Source organism: Canis lupus, chromosome 1 (genome assembly GCF_048164855.1).
Source record: "Canis lupus baileyi chromosome 1, mCanLup2.hap1, whole genome shotgun sequence".
Classification (NCBI taxonomy): Eukaryota; Metazoa; Chordata; class Mammalia; order Carnivora; family Canidae; genus Canis; species Canis lupus.
In genome coordinates this window covers 47,431,796-47,448,573 of record NC_132838.1, presented here as the reverse complement: position 1 = coordinate 47,448,573, position 16,778 = coordinate 47,431,796, and the positions used below count along the sequence as shown (strand labels likewise).

Sequence of the window (16,778 nt, the reverse complement as noted above, 5' to 3'; positions counted from 1 at the left end):
CTACATATTTTATACTTACAAAACTATTATTTTCAAGACTTATACTCTGAAATAAAAAGCAGCTCAATAAGCTACTCCGTTGGACAGAATTGCTGGATTTATCATTGTGACAGTTAAGCAGATTACGGAAGAAACAGCCAATCATTTATTTATTTATTTATGTGACAGGATGCCAAACTTCGGCTCATGATAATCATCCCAAATAAAATGAAAAAACTTCTTTAACATTATAAAAAAAAAAAAAAAAAAAACAGAAAACCATATTTTGGCATCATTAGTCACTATTTTCACAGGGCACTATATATGTTCCTTTATAGAGTATTTCCTTTTACAAAATAATACATATGATATTCTACCCTTCAGAAATGATGTTTTCACTTTACATTAATAATTCTGCAACCTCATTTTTGTCCTTCTACCTACATAGTTGGGAATGCAGCCTTAATTTTTTTTTCTTAAGATTTTAAGTAATCTCTATACACCACATGGGGATCAAACTCACAACCCAGAGATCAAAAGTCGCACGCTCCACCGACTGAGCCAGCCAGGCACTCTGCAGCCTTATATTTAATAGTGATTTGTGGTAACTGCATTATCACGGTTTACATCTCCTTTTTTTAAACATTTTTAAAATTTGTATTCCACTTTGAGTAGTTTCAGTTATACAAATGTTTTACTGTAGGTCAGCTGAATTCCTATTTAAAAACACATGGGTTATAAATTCTATGTTAAAAACATCATAGGAAATGAGAATGTTCTGTCACAACAGGACTCTTTCAGTTAAAAGTGGCCATTGGTATATTTAAAAATAAACAAATTTATTTATAATTCATAAGGACACATGTTGGAAGAACAATGCCCCTTCCAAGTTGCTTTTAAACACTTTTATAGATGAAGAAATTTACGTTCTTAAATTTCAATCATTAAATTATACAGTGTCTGGGTCATACTTTTTATTAGAATGCCACAGTATAAAAACTTCAATCAGAGAGGCTACAAAATGAATTATATTAAATTTCATATAATTTTGTTGTTTTGATGAGAAACTGGGCTTCTAAGTAAATTCGAAAGTAAAACTGGTGATGGGGAGTATCATATACAAGGGATATGATCAGATAGTCAATAAAAATGTTGAAAGAAGTAAAAAAAATATATTAACCTATTTACAACTGTAAAGTAATACTCATTTCCTCTATAATTTGTCCTGGTACCTTTTCACTAGCTACTGCTGCTAGCTAAATATGCTGGGTTTATTAAATAAGCATTTGCAGAAGTTTGCTATTTGGGATGTATAGTTTATTTTGTTTTTATTTTTTAAGATTTTATTTATTTATTCATGGGAGGCACAGAGAGAGAGAGAGAGAGAGAGAGAGATAGGCAGAGGGAGAAGCAGGCTCCCTGCAGGGAGCCTGATGCAGAAATCGATCCCAGGACCCCGGGATCCTGACCTAAGCCAAAGAGAGACGCTCAACCACTGAACCACCCAGGCACCCTGGAATGTATAGTTTAAAGATGAATAAACACAACTGTCTAAAAGAATAGTCCTAAAAAAAAACAAGATGCTTCCAAAGTGTTCCCACTTGCAAAAACACCACCTGACTCACAACAACACACAGAATGCCATCTAATCTGACTCATGCAACAACATACTGAGTATCATTTAATCAATCGGGATGATAAATGGCAGAGAATCCCCAAAGGTCTGTTTCCTATATTAATATAATTATTTACGCATGATCCTCTTGATGCCTCCCCTTTCCTTTCTCTGTGTGTATGTATTAGAAACACAGAGACAGAGAAAGAGACAAATGTATTTGACTTAGGAGGATATCTGATTTTACTTGATTCTCCACCCTGTCCCACTAAAGATGTATTATCAGTCACAGCTGGTTATACCTGGACGACCACTATGGTTCATACGGTTATCTGCCTCAGAAATCTGAAAACCCTTTGCAAAATCTAAGGAGTTTATCTAAAGCAGACTTCATTGAAAGCAAAGTAGATTTCCATCTGAGCCTTTCCTTACATCTTTTTCTTTTCTCTCTCTTCTTTTAGGTGATCTTACCACTTACTGATAATACCACAAGCTGGAAAGAGCTAGGAAAAGTAAACTTCAATCACTTAGTTACCTACACAACTCTGACAATAATGTTGGGAGGGCCAAGTAGTATTGTTTCAAATTACAAAGTGTTTAATATAGTTTTCACATATACGTGTTCTTCTGTTATGTGGTAAATAAAAATAAAGAATACAAAAATCAAAAGAAATGCAGAAGAATCCCAGTGGTCTTCACACCAACATACTCCATCAGCAGAGGTCTACAGCACTGGGAGATCCAACAACAGATTCACAGGCCAAGAGTCAAAGGGATAAAGTTTTAGCCAAGAGTCAGCTGCCATAATCGCTGTGACTCTACAAGTCTCAGTGCCAGGTCTCTTCACCCAGAGGAAAGAAGAGCTAAATCTTGGGAAAGATTGGTATACTAGCAACCCTAACAGGCCCTGGAGGCTAAATGAGTTTCCAAAGAGGAGGGGCCAAGACAGGATAAGAAACTGACAACTTATTGAGAACTTACATATAAGGCAAGTACTACGCAAGAGGTTTTAAATATATCTCATTTAATGTGGTAGGTAAAGGTGAAGTATCTAGGCAATAAAACTAAATTGAAGTATATGTCAATGTGCTTTGTGAACCATGATGTGCATATTTAGTGTACTTTTTAAAGTCCAATACCCCAAAAAAGGGCCAGAATTTTATCAAAGATGGCTAGAACTTTAATATCTTGTTTTCATCCCTATAAAAGGAGAAAGTGCAAATTAAGTCAGGAAAAAAGTAGTAAAAATATTAATAAAAAGCCTCATGAAATCACTCAAGAAAACCAGGAGAATCATTCCTCTAGCACACCAGGTGTTCATTAGCAATGTTCTTTCCCCAGTGATAAGGAGCACTACCGATGCAGGACGCAATGCCACCTGAATGCCTTGCAGAGCAGGCTAACATCATTTTGATACGGCCATCAGTGCTCTTACCTTTTCAAATATCCAAAACTTCCACAGAATGACAAAACATTTCTGTGATATTACCCATACTAAAAGTATGAATTTTGCAGATTTTATAGATAAAATAATAAGATACATTAAAGTATGTTTTCTTGTTGATTTCTTATTGCTGAAGGTGTTAGGAAAGGACACTAATAATAAGCTAATCCAAATTTTATTTTATTTTATTTTTTTTAAAGATTTTATTTATTTATGCATGAGAGACATAGAGGCAGAGACACTGGCAGAGGGAGAAGCAGGCTCCACGCAGGGAGCCCGATGTGGGACTCGATCCCGGGTCTCCAGGATCACACCCCAGGCTGCAGGCAGCGCTAAACCGCTGCACCACCCAGGCTGCCCCCAAATTTTATTTTTATGTTATTCCTCCACCTAACATAAAATCTTAAATATAGGAGGCCATCAATAAATGATGTTAACTGTAACTGAATTTTCCTGTGTATTGTGAAATTTTGTGTATTAATTGAGGATGTCAACACTTAGGCATGCTAAGGAAAAGCATAAATGTAATAAAACTATGAAAAAGCAAAACCACTTGGGAAAATTTGAACATGTTCGTATTCATTCAAGGACACTCAAAATTTTGGTCAAAATTGGCAAAACAGTATTAAAAAGAGAGAAGGCCACTCAGGTATGTCCTGGAGCAGGTGCAGACAGACAGCTGCCATAATAATGGAAGCAGCTACGGATTCACCACCATTCCATCATCCTTGGAACTTTGAGCAAAGTTTCCTGTCTTTACGGGTTCTTTATTACCACATCTGGGAATTAGAGCTTTAAAAAATCTGAATCAAATTATGTAAATACACACATTTTAATAACTCATTAATATTAGACCTTTGTTCTTTCCGTAGGAAATGAAATAACAGGGCTTTAAACACTGACCAAAAAAAAAAAAAAAAAAAGTAAGGAGGGGTTTTATTTAAAAAACAAAACAACAAAAAAGAGAAAACTGTTCAGAGTTCAATGGTAATCTCCCTAAGGCCCTATTTCCTCTACGTTTATTTAAATGTATCACAGAAACTCAAGGTATTCAAAGGGGTAACCGTTTCTACAAAATAAAAGAACATCTTTCAAAAATAGCTCGGGAAAACTAGGTTCCCCTGCCCTCCCCCCGTCACATACTCTCAAAAAAGAAAAACAAACAAGCAAGTAAAAACATTAAATTTTTATACTAGGCTCTCTAACGCACATACTCAAAATAAGTTTCAGAAAAGGAGAAATCATAATGAGATAAATGAAACGAAGGAATGTTCCTCCAAAATGAATTGCAACAATAAGCAAGTCTAAATCATTCCAAAGTAAGCCAGACAAAGCAGTATGAAGAAAACTACCTAACGAAACAGACAGATTAGGATATAAACTTACTGGACTAGCCTAAAAGCAAAGACAACGGGATCAGCCATGAATCCTAACTGAATTATATATAGTTTCATTTATTTTTTAGATTGCACTCTTGTCTTACTCCATGTTCGAGTGAGAACACTCTGTGGTACTGTGGTACGATCTGCTGAGCTGTTTATACAAACTCTGCTCCGATATTCAAATCATCTCCAACAATTTACACAAAATGTAAAGTTATAGCCACTGCTATCATTCTTTCAACATCAGTTGCTATTTATGACAATGTTTTGTATCTCTTATGTAAAGAACTATACAAAAAATAAGGCGTTGGTAGCAAAGATGAAATGCTTTTCTAGGAGGCGTAGAATTCAAGCAAATTTATTCAGGACTTGCTTTTTAAATCTCATAAAATCTCTGGGTATACTTTTCTCCCTAAACCAATTCCCACCACCACTTCCCTGTGTTTGTCATCAATACCAACACACATCTAGCCACTCAGCTTAAAAACATCAAAAGCGTCTATCATTCATCCTTCTCTTTATTTCAACAGTTTTCTCCTTCTGCATTCTCACTGCCAACACTTTTTAATAATCTGACTCAACCTCATTAGTGAGATAGTACACTAGCCTCTAAAGTTGTCTCCCTGCCTCTAGTGGTAATAAAGGCATTGTAAAAATAAAGGCTTTGTATAAATAAAAGGCAGGGAGCAATTCACTTGTCCTGGTAACCTGAAAGTACCAGACTTTCACAAAGAGAAGAATGGGGTGGGATCTGGCTTTGAGCAGACAAAATAGGTGTCAGGAAGTGCATATCTTTAAAGTCCACGCAATCAATCAATAAAATTTAAAAAAATAAAGTCCACGCAACTCACACCTATGATATTCATGAAGACCCTTACTCTGGGCACAGCTATTCTTTTACTAGCAGTTTCCAGTGTTAGTTAATTGAAAATTTTACTTATATAAAAGACTTTTAAAAATGATGTCCAATAAATTATTGCATATAATTATTATTATTTGAAGCCAAATTTCCTCCAGATACAGGTAATTACAAAAGACTAACCACAAACTTTTATGATCATTAGAAGGTATTAACTGGAGAAATAAAGACTGATGAAGATCCCTACTTACATGAAAAATTTGGAGGAGGAGGGATAAAAAAGGATCAGTATCAGTGTATAAGTCTCAGATGGGGCAGGATACTGCTGTACTCACTCATTCTGGCCTACTTTCAGAGAAGACATCACCTACGGATCAGGCACAGCTTATGTGCCACTGTCTCAGTGGATGCCATTCTATGCTTTGACAAATGTAGGAGTAAACTAACAAGTTAAGATTTGTAACATACCACTCTACTCAGATCAAACCAGTGAGCCCCAAAAACAGAAAGAAGGAAGGCAGTAAGGAAGGGAGGGAAAGAAAACACAAAATGTAGAAATACAGAGGACATTTTTCATGAAACTGTTGGGTTCCTCAAGAACAAATGGTTTTCATGTCCTTGGGTTGCTAATATTTCCATTCATGGTACATTTCATATGGTACCATGGTACATCTGGTATATGTACTTTTCAGCTATTCATGTGAACTTTTCTCCTTCTTCCAAAACTACCCTATACTCAAAGACATCAGACTGCCCCACAGCAGGGGATCTCTGCAATGTTGTAGATCAAGGCCACAAGAAGGCCTGTGGTTTTCCAGGACCTGAATAAAGCTTTGGACTCAATCAGGCAACCTCAAATCCCTAAATATGTTCAAAAGTAAATGGTACCCAAAAATGGGAGGGAAACCATACTAGGCCATATATGAGCCATTACTGAAGGGTATACATGGAGCCAGAAACTTAACCAAGACTTAAGCCTGTTTGCTATTCAGCATCATCATTAGAACAGGTCTCCAGGTCAAAAAATATGACTCTCTTGGGATAAAGTCATCATTCCTTCCATACAAGTCATCCTAAGATGCTCATTTTCTTTTTGTGAGGAGGGAAAAAAAAAAAAAAAAACAGGCAAGTGAAATAAATTACTTTCAGCTAATCCTTTTTTTAATGATCTGATATAGATATTTAACCATAATATTATCTACTATCATTCTGGTCTAATAATCAGGTACTATTTAAATTAAGATAACTCTAGGAAATTAGCTATCAATAAGTGAATACTAGAAGTGATGTATTTTAGAAATAATGTTCTCACATGCACTCAACGGGGACAAAATGCACAAATGCACTCAGATTCCACTACACATGACTACTACTCCCAACACTTAAAAAATTCAAATGATAGCCTAATAATGAAATAAAGTGAAAAGACGCACACACTGCAATTTAACACTGGATAAAATTTAGGTCCTGTGGAAAGAGATGATAGTATCCGACAGCTTTTTTTTTTTTTTTTCTTAAATAGAATGCATTATGAAGAAAAGTGGTTGAGAAAGCTTAGTCACTTTTTTGTAGCTTAAAGCTTTTTTTCCCCCTCTTTTATTCCAGGCTTAAACAAAGTTCAGTGGGGCATCAAACTGCCTGTTTTAAATTACAGTCTGTATTTTAAAATAGAATGCATGCACGGCGTGTTCCTGAAGCTAGGGGGTGGGAGTGTTATTCACGGAAAATTGAAGGCTTGTTGAGTCAATAATCTTCTTTCACACAGTAACAATTTTCAGCTAAAATTTCTTGACCCAAACAAAGGAAAACAAGACCATTCAGTTATTTTACAACAATTTAGTGAAAGCAAAAGATGAGAAAGAGACACACTTCTAAAATCCTACATTGTGAGAGAAGAACAAAAATATTTTGCTCTCTACATATATTTATTTCCTCTCCTAAACTGACAGTTAATATCAAAAATAGTCACTTCCAGTCCAAAAGAAAAATAAAAGCAGGTAATCAGTCCACAAATGTTACTATGAGCTCCTGCTGGTTATGTATCTCTTATGTAACATACAACATAGATGTCTGCCTTCAGTTGCCTATAAAGTGGGAATTTGTAAATTACAATCTATTTCCCACCTAACTTGGGCAATACAAAGTAAAATGCATTCAATCCCTTACAAGGGCCATGCCTGTGTATTCTGGGGTGGGGCGGGGAAGCCCCCCATCCAGATACCTGAACGGGAGGGCACGCTGAAGAGAGGAGGAAGAAGGCTTTCTAGCTCAACGTGCCAAGAACTGCCTTTTGTAGAAAGAACAGGTTCGAATGAGAAGAGGTACCTTGGAACATCTGTCGTTTTTTTCGTCCTAGCGTAAAAATATAAAATTAAAACGTGAAGGAGCTAAGCTGCTTGACAAACTCACCTACCCAAGCACCCATGCAAGAATTTCTTTCTAGGCTTCAAACTAAGGACAGACCCTACTGCTCTTCCTTTTGCACAGGGATAGCTCCTTGGTCAGAGACGCCCCCGGGGCCAGGTGTGGTTCTGCGGCTCTGCACACAGATCTGGGAACTGCCTGTGCCTAGCTGGTAGGGCCACAGAGGAGGCTCCACTGGCTCCCACAGCCCCTCGGAAGAGCTGCAAGCTGGTTCAAAACCTTCCCATCCACAATTTGTTATGGCACAATCTGTATGCTAACTTTTCTATCAGCCAGGAATATCTGCATTTTTCATCCCTAACTTAATGAGCCTCATTTATCAACTATAGATCATAGTTATCCTTCTATTATCAAAACCAATATCCTGCAAATCAGTTATGTTTCAGCCTCTCTTCATCTCCAATTTTGTCTAGTGTCTATTTTTTATAATACTCCATTAATTTTTTTAGAATTGACAGTCCCATAAAATGGGTTAAAATTCATTTCCCCCATATTTTAAATGGAAATCTTTAGAATATTATGTGAAAAAGTTGCAGGGGATATGCTTAAAATGCTTTTAAAAGTTAAACGAATTTTTAAAAATAACATTTTGTCACTAAGCAAATATCGCAGCTATAATAAATTTAGAATTATCCATTTATTTCAACAGGACTGAAGATCTCAATTTAGAAACACTTTGCACACAAACATTTCAGTTATTTAAAAGCAAACTCCAGTTCTTTTTAAATATTAATTTATTCAAACTTTCCATATATTTAGCCTGCTTTTACCTGGATGAAATCCAAACTGGTGGGGTTTTACTGAGTATTCATTTACAGAACAAACATTTAAGTGGAAGATTATTTTGAAAGGAGAAACCTACTTTCCCACTTCCTACTACCTCTTACCTTGTTTCAAGTTCAAGAATTCTCCTCTATTTTCAAAATGACTACCAGTATCACAAAAATAACTCTAGGGAATAAAATTAAAGAACATCACATCTTAAAGAAATAACCCATGTTGGAAAATAACATTTGTCAAAGTTACTATCACTTTTCCTAAATTAGGACTTTTAAGTAAGGTCATTACATGTTGCTCTCAATCTTTTTTTTTTTTTTAAGATTTTATTTATTTATTCATGAGAGACACAGAGAGAGAGAGAGAGAGAGAGAGAGGCAGAGACACAGGCAGAGGGAGAAGCAGGCTCCATGCAGGGAGCCTGACATGGGACTCGATCTAAGGTCTCCAGGATCAGGCCCTGGGCTGAAGGCGGTGCTAAACTGCTGAGCCACCAGGGCTGCCCCTGCTCTCAATCTTAACCCAAAAAAGAATTGATGTCCCCACATGGATTAGACCACTTACTAAAATTACATCTGAGAATATGGTAAATCCTAGGTAAGAAACCCAACTATTACGTGTTCCATTTAAAACTTTGCCAAGATACCAAAATGTGTCTGCACCTTCAGTTTCAAAACCATGCCACTGATGAACTCGATGTGCAGATACTCTCCACCCATCCTTTAAAGAACCTCCTGCTCCCTTTCATGAGATGCTCCCTTTCAACAACATCTGTAACTCCCAACGGAATGTACTCTAGTAACATTTAGAGAAGAAGACTCATAAACAGCTTATGTCATCAGCTGCACACAGGAATCATCAGTGCTGGACACTGAGAAAAAGTGACAACAGATGAGATTTTTTATTAACTTAGATTTTTTAAATGTTCAGAATGGTTTGAGAAGGATCAAGCAACAGAAGACAGCTACATTCTTAACCTTTCACTGAAAACCATTTAAATCAAATTCAAGATACAAAAAACAAACAAAAAAGTTTGGGAAGAATACATTCAGCAGCCACACATATAATTTTTACCTGGCAGATTTCAACTTTTGTGAAAACCTGCCACCTAAGAGGTTGAGATCATTTTAACAATTTATATTTTCAGTTGGGTTGAGAACTTAGTAAACATCAAAACACAGTTAAAAAACGCTTCACCTAGCTTTTTCCAATAGTTTCCAATTGTTCACAGGAACTGTATTAACAAATCTACAAACTTAAAATGTCCCTATTAACATATCATCAATATTCATATATGCTTCCAAAGTACATGACCTTTTACCACTATCCAATGTAAGTGTCATTAAAGATTTAAAAATAAACACACATACGGATCCCTGGGTCGCTCAGCGGTTTAGCGTCTGCCTTCGGCCCTGAGCGTGATCCTGGGGTCCCGGGATGGAGTCCCACATTGGGCTCCCTGCAGGGAGCCTGCTTCTCCCTCTGCCTGTGTCTCTGCCCCTCTCTCTCTCTCTCTCTCTCTCTCTCTCTCTCTCTCTCATAAAAAAATAAAATCTTAAAAAAAAAAAAAAAGGTTAAAAAAACAAACACACACAGAGTACTCTTTTTCAGGAAAGGCAAATCATTGTAGGCTCTGTTGCTAATACCTAACCCCCAAAGAATATTCTTGGTAATAACAGTTTTCCAACCATCCTCTTTCAGGCTTCCAATATCCTGTTTAACACCCTCTATTTCAAAGAACAATCCGCATTTACTACCTCCTTCCTTTCACAAAGGGCCAAAAAAACGTATGTTTTATCTAAACCTCAATATTCCCTTCTAATTGTTAACTCAACAGAAGTACCATAAGTACTATTCTATATAACATTTAGGGTTTTTTACTAAACTCAGAAAGATAAAATCACTTTTTCTGTTGATCTCTTTAGGTATTTCCTATTTAGAGGAGAAAGGGTCAGGAGGAGGATTTTAATGACCTGAATCAGGGCTTCTCAAAGGTTATTAGAATGTGACTGATCATATTCTGTGTCTAAGGTAAACAGAATAATGGGCTTACTATCTGAAATACAGACTGGTGGCAAGGCCTCCTGGAAGAATAAAGCAGACAGGTGATTGCTATAACCTGAGGAAAACCAAGGGCTCTTCACATCCCTGGAGGAGAAAGCACTATGTGCATGTGCTTAGATCAAGGAAGAAAATCAAACCTTTTGTTTGTTTACATCCTTGTATACATGTTTATAAATATTTTATTAACAACATATCTGTGCCATATTTACTGCAAGTATCATTATTGTTCCTGTCAATTTATTTACTTTTACAATTAAAAGAATGTTTTCACACTACTAAGAAAAGAATGTTTTTCATGCTACTTATAGCTTAATTATCCAAAAGTGCCCACTTTTGCTATGGAAGCTTAAGGCTACCAGGTAAAACTCAAATGTCATTTTATAATAAAGGAAGTGGTTTTGGCACAAATCTCACCCTGCTGATGCAGAGATTATAATCCTTCTGTATCTCGTAGCACTGGAAAACACAGGTTCTACTGCTATCAAGCCAAGACCGTGGGGAAAAAAATCCCTCAAGTAATGAAAAGAAAATTCTGAAACTGGAGGAAGAATGTGTTTAAAACTTTTTACACAAAACCTATTAGGAAAATATTTACCAAATAAATCATAATAAATATTCTGAAAAGATACTAGACTAACAGGGGAGTCAAGACAGCTATCAAAGTAAATGTAATAAAAAGATAAACAGTAAATGGCATAAGCAATGAAAATATAACAAAAAACCCAACCAAAAAAATATACTAAATAATATTTGAAAAAAAAATAATACTTGAGGAGTTACCTTAAAATAGAAATTGAGATATACTCAATGTTTATAAGATAAAGAGTTAATAAGTTGTAGCACTGGGGGGAGGGGGAACTCCAGTGTATTTTGCTTAAATGCTGGCTTCATTTCATATCAATAATAGAGGTAGAAAAAACTATACAGAATATGCTCGAAATTTAAGTGATATTATTCCAAGGAGATAGAGTTCTTCAAGCTACTTTTAATACCTGCTATATGGTAAAATTTGCTAAAAATGGTAATATCAAGGGTATGTAAGCTAATGTTATCTCAATGGGGGAAAAGCTATACGATTATGAGCTATAACAATAAGTAGATATTACTAAGAAAGATTTGTTCTAAGCTTAGGTCTGAGTGAATCAAGTGATAAGTAAATATTACTGGTCATGGCCCCAAGACAACAAGAGGACAAATATTAATTTATCAGTTATTTGCTTTACTATGAATGATCTGAAGATGTAAGTCAGCTGGAAAACATAACTGCTTTAGCTACTGCAGATCACTAAGAATTTAATGACATGCAAATATAGACAGACAATAGTTCAAACAACGATGAGCTGATAACTTACTGAAAGATCAAATTATAGATCTAACATAAAGATACTGAAAATATCTTGATTTCCTGTAATAGAAATTTAACCATGTAACAAACATGATGAAGAAAATATTACATGTGCAAAAAATATTACAAAATCTATCTCCATATAATTAAAGAGATTAAGAAATAACTATTGGAGAAGCTACCTTCTTCATAGTTCACATATACAATGAATAAAGACTTCAAAATCATACATTAGAATCACTATACCACAATTATTTAAAATGTAAAGCTAACACCCACAATTTCCCTAGTTCCAAATTATAAACTAGAGGTTGAAATGTGATGGACTGCCTATAGTTTCATAATATCTACAGTATCAACTTAGCCAAGTTGGAGAACTAAAATATTTAATAGAAGTAACATTAAAAATATGATAGTATAGCCATGTAGAATACCAACAAATTTTTCCCCAAAATTGTGATTATCTTAATTGTGTATAACAACATATTGATGCAGCATCCACAGAGCTAAAAATATATATTAGTATACCCTGTACAGAAACTTTCTAGACAAATTAAGCCTGTTGAAAGAAAACTGCCATGCTAAAATTCATTTAAATAAAGCCAATTTTCATCTTAACAGATTGGAGGGGGGGGGTAGGTATACCAGTTGATCTATGGTTTGTTCTTTATTCAGTAACTGATACTCCCATATACTCACCACAAAACCTGGAAATTCTGCTCTCTAAAAAAATATTGAAATGGTATTAATAAGTCAATCATCATATTATTTACCTGTGACTTGCAAAAACAGAAAGAAAATACCAACTGGGGCACTGTTGCGTTGTTTTGTTTTTAGCTCATAAGAAAATTTATGTCATGAACAACCTTAAATCCTCTTGGGAATTAGGTATGGTAAAGATTAAGGAAGAAAGCAAGCCATTATATGTATACAAACAGAACCACTCAAAAAAACTTAAACTATTGATGAATATATCAGTTCGCTTCCTAAAATGCTTTTAGCCTCCTTTTCAATAATCAACTTAAAAAGCACCATCCCCGAGCAGAACTCTTCGATCAGTTTTCTAGGACTACCATATTTTCCTCCTTACCTAACTGTGCTGTAGAGCTAGCTGAACATCAACCACCCATTTCAGTGCAGAGCCATGAAAAGAAACACAGCCTAGTGAGGACTCCAAAGTTCAAGTGGATATGAGGAAAGCAGCACATCGCAAGCTATTCCTATGGCTGCATAAAAAATCTCTATCAATTTATAAGAAATTTTCCAACATGTATAACAGTACATTTCACTAGCCAATGGCACATCTACGAAGTTGGGTTTCTCTAAAAACAATACAAATCTGGTGGGGAAAAAAGTGGAACTCATCATTTATCTGCTTCCCATGAGTCAATTTAAATTTCCTAAATCCACAAGCCAATTTCCAAATATTCAGCAATTGTTACATGTATCAACAGTGCTCACCTGCATACTCATGCACACACAAACTGCATGCTTACCAAGCTGTGAATCACCCACTAAAGAAAAAAGCTTACAGAACAAAATGCATAATTCATCACTTCTTTCATTCCTTCAAAAAACCAAGTAACTAGACAATAAACACTCCAATGTGACTAACAAAATGATCACAATAAATTTCACCCATCACCCACCCCAGAAATAAAAGCTAACAAATTAGGATGTCAAAAACATGTGCATCAGCTTCAAAGATACTATACACCCTGTAGCCATGACTTATCTTCTTCTCTAAGGCTAGACATAACTTAAAAATGGATACAGTATGCATGCCAAATGTCATGGAAAACATTCACTACAAATGCTGGTTCTCAAATATTCAGAAATAATAAATCTTATTAAATGTAAAAAATTTGAAATTCAAATTAAAATCGTTAGCCTGAACTCCCACCTTAAATGAAACTTAATAAAGATTAAGGAATAATAATTCTTCAAATCAAAATATTTTAACAAGAAAATAAACATAAAAATTTATTTGCACAGATGTATTCTTTTAGTTTTTAAGGAAAACCTCATTTAAATTAGGCTGCTCATTAAAAAAAAAAAAAACAGATGAACTACTTTATGAGCCTCAATATGACTCCCTTTAATATAGCCACTACTCTACTCAACATATCTCCTAAACACAACACAGTATTCACTAGTGGAAATACTTATAAGCTGCTTTCTCCAAATTTAAACTAAAATATTTCCTTTTAGGTAGAAAAGGATTGGTGATTTCTCATTACATAAAGTCCCTGAAGAAATTCAAACTACTGCTGGATTCTTTATCTCATTCATCATTTATATCCTTTGCCAAGTGGGAATTTCTTTACATTTAACTCTTAAATAGTACACCTCTGGTCTTTATCACTCCAGAAAGCAACAGGTTAAGCATAGCACAACTGTACAACTGTACACTTTTCTGCCACAAAACCTATCCACCGAATAAGCCTCCCAATTGGACTAAGAGATAACTACAAATGAACGACACTTATCCAAGCCTACACAGTTCTTAAGAATAAAGCCCTAAAAATTTGATAAATCACAAATATATCTGATTTAGAAACTTCTCCCCCAAGTCTTAATATAAAGTAGAACAAACAAAAACAACATCTCTTTTTAAAAAGTTTTAACTCATTACATTTCCAAATCAGCACATTAATGTCTTACTGGTAAACTTGATGGTCTTTCTTGTTGTATTAAGTTCAAGTCTTCATGGTTAGGTTTTCCAGGAGCCAAAGGAGGTTGAGACCTAGTTCCATAGCCTTCCTGAGACATGTCCTAAACAAACACAAATATAAAGCACTTCATAAATATCTCAGTGAGTTGTAACAAAAACAAAGGCTTATCACAAACTATCAACATATTACAGTTGAGCAGATATACAAATGTTATATGGCTATTATTTAACACTTTATCGAAACTAGAAACAAAAAACTAAGCAGTGAATCATCAAGAGAAAAAACACATATTTTTTAAAATATATATATGTATACACACACACACACACAACTAAATTTATTATGAGACCATACAAACTAAAGAGCATATTTGAGTTTTGCAGTAAGGTAACAGTCAATAAAAGAAAAGAAAGGAGGTCACCTGTAATCAAACTCTATTTTAAACCAGAGCAAACCAGAAGCTCATGTTATTGTTTAATTCTGATTTTTGTTGAGCTGCCTTTAATATTACCTTTAAAATGTCAAAATACTTAATGAAAACTTTATTAACAACTGACTTTTTGTATGTCTCCTTGATAACCCACAAAACAACATAGTTATTATGCTCACAGTATCCTGGGGTTTCTACAAAACCAATAAACATTCACGTATAGAATTCCATATGTTCACGTGGCATAGTTTCCAGAGAACCACAATAAAGAATAAAACAGCAGTAGGGAAACAAAACACGCCCAAAAAACCTGCTGAGGTATGAGAAACTTATCATTAACATGGCCTTTCTGGCATCCTGTTGAACACTTTTCCAGGAGGTATTCTGCATGGTTTCAGTATTATGCTGAAATACTATTATATAAACCAAATACCACACCACACCAAACTTACTATATACCCAATCTCTAGCTGTTTAACTATGTATGCTCAGCTACTAAACATTCTATCACCATTTACACTCAAAGTCAAACAGCAGGACAGAATATAAAATACTTATTATAGCATGTCTTAATTGGCCCTGAAAGTTGGAGAACCAGTTTCTGAGTGGAGAGAAAAAAAACGAATACAAAATATCACTTAAAAATAAAATTCTCCCCTTTTCCCTGTCAGTGTTAGTATCAAAGAAACATTATACACAAGTTCTACTTCTCCTGTTAAACTCTCAAAATATTACATTAAAAATTAATGTTTATTAGGTGAAGCCCTATAAAAAGCTCCTATTGCCCCACCCCTTTCTCACACAGTATACACTTAAAATTACATGGCTTCTTAAGCCAAGAAACTTTGGACCAATAGCTAGTACTACAAAGTACACAAACTGTACAAACTAGATTTAACTAGCCAAGTGCTGGTTTTAAACAGGCTCTGTAATAAAGAGCATGCCAACAATACAGCATTTCCCGAGCAACCCTTTTATCCTTTAAGTAAAGCTACACACACACACACACACACACACAATTAATCAAAATATCTAACCTCTAAAAGGAATGCATAATGCCCAGTCAGTACCATGCTTTTGTAAGAGAGTTAAATCCCAGTTGTCCAGGTTTTAATCTGGTAACAGTTAGGTGAGGCCTCAGTAAGCACATGCAACCCAGGACACCCAAAAGGGTAGCCCTTCAATCTGGCTGCCAGCAGAGGGTAACAATTAGGCTGCAAGGGACAAAAGCTGAAGGCTGAAAGATTATTACCACTCTCACTGCCCCCCTGCCCCCCAGCACCATTTCTTCCGGATCCCAGACCTCCACTTGTCACACAGACTTCCCGCTGGGTGCCCTGCAGGTTCCTTTAGATTAACATAGAGGATTTCAAATCAAGTAGGGCACAAGGCTTCCATTCAGGGCCTTCACCACGTTACAAAAAAACCCCACAAAGGTGCTGGACAGCCTCACAATGGGCAAACAAATGAGCAGACCCCCGCTAGCTCCTCAAATACACGCGTGTGCGCACACAAGAGTTTATGGGCAGTGCTCTCTCTCTTTTTTTTTTTTTTTAACTAAACTCCGGTTAAGAAACAGGAACAGGCTCACATGCCCTATGCTTATTAGCCTTTTAAATTTTTTTTATTTTCCCTTTGTAGCTAAATAAACTGATTTTTAAAAGAGTTGAAAGAGACCATTACAACTATAATGAATACACATTTCAATTTAGATACTGTCCCCTCTAAAATAAGCAACATTGAACTAATAGACTATGAAAGCTATCAGAAAATTTTACTATGGC

The 16,778-nt window shown here is 35.4% G+C and overlaps 1 protein-coding gene across 11 annotated transcripts in view; it reads right to left on the bottom strand.

The window, feature by feature from the left end:
• The window catches only part of ARID1B (AT-rich interaction domain 1B), a 434,837-nt gene that overhangs the window by 259,933 nt on the left and 158,126 nt on the right, over positions 1 to 16,778 (bottom strand). For all 11 annotated transcript variants that reach the window (XM_072828796.1, XM_072828832.1, XM_072828804.1 and 8 more), the window contains exon 4: positions 14,554 to 14,664. In XM_072828796.1, coding sequence (XP_072684897.1) covers positions 14,554 to 14,664 — 111 coding nt within the window. The remainder of the gene's footprint in view (positions 1 to 14,553; positions 14,665 to 16,778) is intronic.